The sequence below is a fragment of the Staurois parvus genome, unplaced genomic scaffold (genome assembly GCF_062004578.1).
Source record: "Staurois parvus isolate SC_StPar_1 unplaced genomic scaffold, SC_StPar_1.0 ptg002501l, whole genome shotgun sequence".
In the NCBI taxonomy this organism is placed as follows: Eukaryota; Metazoa; Chordata; class Amphibia; order Anura; family Ranidae; genus Staurois; species Staurois parvus.
The window spans coordinates 90619-98669 of record NW_028320297.1 but is presented as its reverse complement, the minus strand read 5'-3'; the positions used below and the strand labels follow the sequence as shown (position 1 = coordinate 98669).

The window sequence follows — 8051 nt, the reverse complement described above, 5'->3', positions numbered from 1 at the left end:
CGGTGCGGTTCCTGATCATATGTGATTGGCAGGGAATGCGGTGCGGTTCCTGTGTGAATCACATGTGATCTGCAGGGAATGTGGTGCGGTTCCTGATCACATGTGATTGGTAGAAAATGCAGTGCGGTTCCTGATCACGTGATTGGCAGGGAATGCGGTGCGGTTCCTAATCACATGTGATTGGCAGGGAATGCGGTGCAGTTCCTGGTCACCTTTGATTGGCAGGGAATGCGGTTCCTGATCACGTGTGATGTGCAGGGAATGCGGTGCGGTTCCTGGTCACGTGTGATTGGCAGGGAATGTGGTGCGGTTCCTGATCACGTGTGATGTGCAGGGAATGCGGTGTGGTTCCTGGTCACGTGTGATTGGCAGGGAATGCGGTGCGGTTCCTGGTCACGTGTGATTGGCAGGGAATGCGGGGCGGTTCCTGGTCACGTGTGATTGGCAGGGAATGCGGTGCGGTTCCTGATCACGTGTGATTGGCAGGGAATGCGGGGCGGTTCCTGTGTGAATCACATGGGATGTGCAGGGAATGCGGTGCGGTTCCTGGTCACGTGTGATTGGCAGGGAATGCGGGGCGGTTCCTGTGTGAATCACATGGGATGTGCAGGGAATGCGGTGCGGTTCCTGGTCACGTGTGATTGGCAGGGAATGCGGTGCGGTTCCTGGTCACGTGTGATTGGCAGGGAATGTGGTGCGGTTCCTGATCACGTGTGATGTGCAGGGAATGCGGTGTGGTTCCTGGTCACGTGTGATTGGCAGGGAATGCGGTGCGGTTCCTGGTCACGTGTGATTGGCAGGGAATGTGGTGCGGTTTCTGTGTGAATCACGTGATCTGCAGGGAATGCGGTGCGGTTCCTGATCACACGTGATATACCGCACTGCATGTATGTGAACACGGGCTGAATGTTTTGTTACAGAAAATCTGCGCTCAGCAAACTTCTGCTCTAATATCTGTGACAATACAAATGTAGAATTGCCGCCATTTTATTCTCCAGGGTCTCGGCTTGCAGAACACAGATCATGTGAGGGGGGGGGGGACAGATCATGTGAGGGGGGGACATATCATGTGGGGGGGGACAGATCATGTGAGGGGGGGACATATCATGTGGGGGGGGACAGATCATGTGAGGGGGGGACATATCATGTGGGGGGGGGGACAGATCATGGGGCAGGAGGGACAGATCATGTGGTTGGGGGCAGATCATGGGGGGGGGACAGATCATGGGGCAGGAGGGACAGATCATGTGGGGGTGGGGGACAGATCATGGGGTGGGGCAGATTGTGGGGCAGGAGGGACAGATCATGTGGGGGGGAACAGATCATGGGGTGGGGGTATAAAGATCATGGGATGGGGGGGGACAGATCATGTGGGGGGGGGGAACAGATCATGGGCTGGGGGGAGACAGATCATGTGGGGGGGGGGAGACAGATCATGTGGGGGGGGACAGATCATGGGACAGGGGGGACAGATCATGGGGTGGGGGGGGACAGATTATGGGGCAGGAGGGACAGATCATGGGGTGGGGGGGGGACAGATTATGGGGCAGGAGGGACAGATCATGTGGGGGGGACAGATTATGGGGCAGGAGGGACAGATCATGTGGGGGGGACAGATCATGGGGTGGGGGGGGGACAGATTATGGGGCAGGAGGGACAGATCATGTGGGGGGGACAGATCATGGGGTGGGGGGGACAGATCATGTGGGGGGGACAGATCATGTGGGGGGGACAGATCATGTGGGGGGGACAGATCATGGGGTGGGGGGACAGATTATGGGGCAGGAGGGACAGATCATGTGGGGGGGACAGATCATGGGGTGGGGGGATACAGATCATGTGGGGGGGTACAGATCATGGGGTGGGGGGGACGGATCATGGGGTGGGGGGATACAGATCATGTGGGGGGGGGGTACAGATCATGTGGGGGGGGGGGGACAGATCATGGGGCAGGATGAACAGATCATGTGGGGGGGGCAGATCATGGGGTGGGGGGGACAGATCATGGGGTGGGGCAGATTGTGGGGCAGGAGGGACAGATCATGTGGGGGGGACAGATCATGGGGTGGGGGGATACAGATCATGTGGGGGGGTACAGATCATGGGGTGGGGGGGACGGATCATGGGGTGGGGGGATACAGATCATGTGGGGGGTACAGATCATGGGGTGAGGGGGACGGATCATGGGGTGGGGGGATACAGATCATGTGGGGGGTACAGATCATGGGGTGGGGGGGACGGATCATGGGGTGGGGGGATACAGATCATGTGGGGGGTACAGATCATGGGGTGGGGGGGACGGATCATGGGGCGGGGGGGACTAATTTTCATGCCTAAAATGATTTTTTTTTAAAATGCAAAAATATCTGCGGCAGGGAAAGGGTTGGAGAGTTCCCATGGCATGGAGAAGGGAAGTCCAGAGAAGGGGGTCAGCACAGGAGAAGTCCTGAATGGTGGGAGTGTAGTAAGGTGTATAGAGGGGGGATAAGGAGATGGGGGGCAGAGACAGTCTGGGGGGCGGAGACAGTCTGGGGGGGAGGGACTGGCGGAGTGTGAGAAGGAGGCGGAGGCAACAATGTATCATCCTTTGTACTTTTCTTTTCCCGCAGTGCAACTTCTTAAATCCACCGACCTGGGAAGACAGAGCCTGCTGTACCTGAAGGAGATTGGCCGGGGCTGGTTTGGCAAGGTGAGTGCGGCGCCTCCCTGCTGGTGATTCACAGTATTGCAGGCAGTTCTGATAAGACCGATACTATTCTCTGTGTTGTAACAAGAGGAAAAGTAAGCTTCCGCCTCATATGTGTCATGTATGTTGTATGTTGTATGGTCCAATGACACTTTCCTGCGATTGTCCCTTTTCATGAAGCGTCCGGCTAAAACGAATCTAAACTGTAATACACAGAAATACAATCATTATTTTATATGTGCGTTTATATTGTTGTAAAAGATACAGGCGGACCTCGGGGTACCAACACCGCGGTGAAACGTCATTACAGGTGGACCTCGGGGTACCAACACCGTGGTGAAACGTCATTACAGGTGGACCTCGGGGTACCAACACCGCGGTGAAACGTCATTACAGGTGGACCTCGGGGTACCAACACCGTGGTGAAACGTCATTACAGGTGGACCTCGGGGTACCAACACCGCGGTGAAACGTCATTACAGGCAGACCTCGGGGTACCAACGCCTCTATAAACGTCATTACAGGCGGACCTCGGGGTACCAACGCCGCGGTGAAACGTCATTACAGGCGGACCTCGGGGTACCAACGCCTCTATAAACGTCATTACAGGCGGACCTCGGGGTACCAACACCTCTATAAACGTCATTACAGGCGGACCTCGGGGTACCAACGCCTCTATAAACGTCATTACAGGCGGACCTCGGGGTACCAACGCCTCTATAAACGTCATTACAGGCGGACCTCGGGGTACCAACGCCTCTATAAACGTCATTACAGGCGGACCTCGGGGTACCAACGCCTCTATAAACATTACAGGCGGACCTCGGGGTACCAACGCCTCTATAAACGTCATTACAGGCGGACCTCGGGGTACCAACGCCTCTATAAACGTCATTACAGGCGGACCTCGGGGTACCAACACCGCGGTGAAACGTCATTACAGGTGGACCTCGGGGTACCAACACCGCGGTGAAACGTCATTACAGGCGGACCTCGGGGTACCAACACCGCAGTGAAACGTCATTACAAGCGGACCTCGGGGTACCAACGCCTCTATAAACGTCATTACAGGCGGCCCTCGGGGTACCAACGCCTCTATAAACGTCATTACAGGCGGACCTCGGGGTACCAACGCCTCTATAAACGTCATTACAGGCGGACCTCGGGGTACCAACGCCGCGGTGAAACGTCATTACAGGCGGACCTCGGGGTACCAACGCCTCTATAAACGTCATTACAGGCGGACCTCGGGGTACCAACGCCGCGGTGAAACGTCATTACAGGCGGACCTCGGGGTACCAACGCCTCTATAAACGTCATTACAGGCGGACCTCGGGGTACCAACGCCTCTATAAACCTCATTACAGGCGGACCTCGGGGTACCAACGCCTCTATAAACGTCATTACAGGCGGACCTCGGGGTACCAACGCCTCTATAAACGTCATTACAGGCGGACCTCGGGGTACCAACGCCTCTATAAACGTCATTACAGGCGGACCTCGGGGTACCAACGCCTCTATAAACGTCATTACAGGCGGACCTCGGGGTACCAACGCCTCTATAAACGTCATTACAGGCGGACCTCGGGGTACCAACGCCTCAATAAACGTCATTACAGGCGGACCTCGGGGTACCAACGCCTCTATAAACGTCATTACAGGCAGACCTCGGGGTACCAACGCCTCTATAAACGTCATTACAGGCGGACCTCGGGGTACCAACGCCTCTATAAACGTCATTACAGGCGGCCCTCGGGGTACCAACGCCTCTATAAACGTCATTACAGGCGGACCTCGGGGTACCAACGCCTCTATAAACGTCATTACAGGCGGACCTCGGGGTACCAACGCCTCTATAAACGTCATTACAGGCGGACCTCGGGGTACCAACGCCTCTATAAACGTCATTACAGGCAGACCTCGGGGTACCAATGCCGCGGTGAAACGTCATTACAGGCAGACCTCGGGGTACCAACGCCTCTATAAACATTACAGGCGGACCTCAGGGTAATGACGTTTCACTGCGGCGTTGGTACCCCGAGGTCCGCCTGTAATGACGTTTATAGAGGCGTTGGTACCCCGAGGTCTGCCTGTAATGACGTTTATAGAGGCGTTGGTACCCCGAGGTCCGCCTGTAATGACGTTTATAGAGGCGTTGGTACCCCGAGGTCCGCCTGTAATGACGTTTATAGAGGCGTTGGTACCCCGAGGTCCGCCTGTAATGACGTTTATAGAGGCGTTGGTACCCCGAGGTCCGCCTCTAATGACGTTTATAGAGGCGTTGGTACCCCGAGGTCTGCCTGTAATGACGTTTATAGAGGCGTTGGTACCCCGAGGTCCGCCTCTAATGACGTTTATAGAGGCGTTGGTACCCCGAGGTCCGCCTGTAATGACGTTTATAGAGGCGTTGGTACCCCGAGGTCCGCCTGTAATGACGTTTAGAGAGGCGTTGGTACCCCGAGGTCCGCCTGTAATGACGTTTCACCGCGGCGTTGGTACCCCGAGGTCCGCCTGTAATGACGTTTCACCGCGGCGTTGGTACCCCGAGGTCCGCCTGTAATGACGTTTATAGAGGCGTTGGTACCCCGAGGTCCGCCTGTAATGACGTTTCACCACGGCGTTGGTACCCCGAGGTCCGCCTGTAATGACGTTTATAGAGGCGTTGGTACCCCGAGGTCCGCCTGTAATGACGTTTATAGAGGCGTTTGTACCCCGAGGTCCGCCTGTAATGACGTTTATAGAGGCGTTGGTACCCCGAGGTCCGCCTCTAATGACGTTTATAGAGGCGTTGGTACCCGAGGTCCGCCTGTAATGACGTTTATAGAGGCGTTGGTACCCCGAGGTCTGCCTGTAATGACGTTTATAGAGGCGTTGGTACCCCGAGGTCGCCTGTAATGACGTTTATAGAGGCGTTGGTACCCCGAGGTCCGCCTGTAATGAGGTTTATAGAGGCGTTGGTACCCCGAGGTCCGCCTGTAATGAGGTTTATAGAGGCGTTGGTACCCCGAGGTCCGCCTGTAATGACGTTTATAGAGGCGTTGGTACCCCGAGGTCTGCCTGTAATGACGTTTATAGAGGCGTTGGTACCCCGAGGTCCGCCTGTAATGACGTTTATAGAGGCGTTGGTACCCCGAGGTCCGCCTTTAATGACGTTTATAGAGGCGTTGGTACCCCGAGGTCCGCCTGTAATGACGTTTATAGAGGCGTTGGTACCCCGAGGTCCGCCTGTAATGACGTTTATAGAGGCGTTGGTACCCCGAGGTCCGCCTGTAATGACGTTTATAGAGGCGTTGGTACCCCGAGGTCCGCCTGTAATGACGTTTATAGAGGCGTTGGTACCCCGAGGTCCGCCTGTAATGACGTTTATAGAGGCGTTGGTACCCCGAGGTCCGCCTGTAATGACGTTTATAGAGGCGTTGGTACCCCGAGGTCCGCCTGTAATGACGTTTATAGAGGCGTTGGTACCCCGAGGGCCGCCTGTAATGACGTTTATAGAGGCGTTGGTACCCCGAGGTCCGCCTGTAATGACGTTTCACCGCGGCGTTGGTACCCCGAGGTCCGCCTGTAATGACGTTTATAGAGGCGTTGGTACCCCGAGGTCCGCCTGTAATGACGTTTCACCACGGCGTTGGTACCCCGAGGTCCGCCTGTAATGACGTTTATAGAGGCGTTGGTACCCCGAGGTCCGCCTGTAATGACGTTTATAGAGGCGTTTGTACCCCGAGGTCCGCCTGTAATGACGTTTATAGAGGCGTTGGTACCCCGAGGTCCGCCTGTAATGACGTTTATAGAGGCGTTGGTACCCCGAGGTCCGCCTCTAATGACGTTTATAGAGGCGTTGGTACCCCGAGGTCCGCCTGTAATGACGTTTATAGAGGCGTTGGTACCCCGAGGTCCGCCTTTAATGACGTTTATAGAGGCGTTGGTACCCCGAGGTCCACCTCTAATGACGTTTATAGAGGCGTTGGTACCCCGAGGTCCGCCTGTAATGACGTTTATAGAGGCGTTGGTACCCCGAGGTCCGCCTGTAATGACGTTTATAGAGGCGTTGGTACCCCGAGGTCCGCCTGTAATGACGTTTATAGAGGCGTTGGTACCCCGAGGTCCGCCTGTAATGACGTTTATAGAGGCGTTGGTACCCCGAGGTCCGCCTCTAATGACTTTTCTCCTCCGGATTACAGATCCGGTCTGTTTTGTGGGCCGGCGCTCCCCCGCGCCGAGGAGAAAGCACATCCGCCGCTGTTGTACCCTCACATTAGTATTTGCTGTGACTTTTACCTGCCCAGAAGAAGTAATTTCATCCAATTAAAGGGGCGGCTCCACCAATACTGGCGATTCGGTTATAGGTGGAATCTCAGGAGGGAGGGGCAGAGTCACTTTTTATAGTTTTTTTCTTTTTTTTGGAATTCGGTGAGATCTCCTTATAGGACCTCGTGGACGCCGGACGTTATAAGTCGCCAGTAGCGTTAGTTGTAGAATGCGGCAATAAAAATGTTTTTTTAGTGTTTTTTCATTAACCTTTTTCAACATTTTTTTGTGTTTTTCAGCATTTGCATTTATTAGTGAAGTTATACTCCCACAAAATCTTCCGGCTCAAAAAGCTCATGAACTCCGGAGAGCTGCGTTTTTTTGCGTTTATCAACATTAGAGCATTTTTACAGCTAAAAAACTCCTCTTGAAACTCGCTAGTTCCAGGATTTTCCAGCCAGAAAACGCTGATTAAAGCTCATGTGCGCATGGACACCGAGGAGAACGTGCCGGGGGGGGGGGTTACTGGCTGTAAAAATGTCCCATGTGCATGAGGACTAAGAGTTCTTGTCTATATATACACTATATTACCCCAAGTATTGCCCCTGCCCTCCATATCATGTGATTCAGGTGTTCCAATCCCCTCCATATCATGTGATTCAGGTGTTCCAATCCCCTCCATATCATGTGATTCAGGTGTTCCAATCCCCTCCATATCATGTGATTCAGGTGTTCCAATCCCCTCCATATCATGTGATTCAGGTGTTCCAATCCCCTCCCAATCATGTGATTCCAGTGTTCCAATTCCCTCCATATCATGTGATTCAGGTGCTCCAATCCCCTCCCAATCATGTGATTCAGGTGTTCCAATCCCCGCCATATCATGTGATTCAGGTGTTCCAATCCCCTCCATATCAGGTGATTCAGGTGTTCCAATCCCCTCCATATCATGTGATTCAGGTGTTCCAATCCCCTCCCAATCATGTGATTCAGGTGTTCCAATCCCCTCCCAATCATGTGATTCAGGTGTTCCAATCCCCACCATATCATGTGATTCAGGTGTTCCAATCCCCTCCCAATCATGTGTTTCAGGTGTTCCAATCCCCTCCATATCATG

General features: G+C 54.3%; 1 protein-coding gene across 2 annotated transcripts in view; it reads left to right on the top strand.

The window, feature by feature from the left end:
- The first annotated feature begins 2569 nt into the window (after nt 1-2569).
- LOC149430717 (serine/threonine-protein kinase LMTK1-like) overlaps nt 2570-8051 on the top strand; it is a 71989-nt gene continuing 66507 nt past the window's right edge. For both annotated transcript variants that reach the window (XM_089666062.1, XM_089666061.1), the window contains exon 1: nt 2570-2689. In XM_089666062.1, coding sequence (XP_089522188.1) covers nt 2576-2689 — 114 coding nt within the window. In that variant the 5' untranslated portion in view covers nt 2570-2575. The remainder of the gene's footprint in view (nt 2690-8051) is intronic.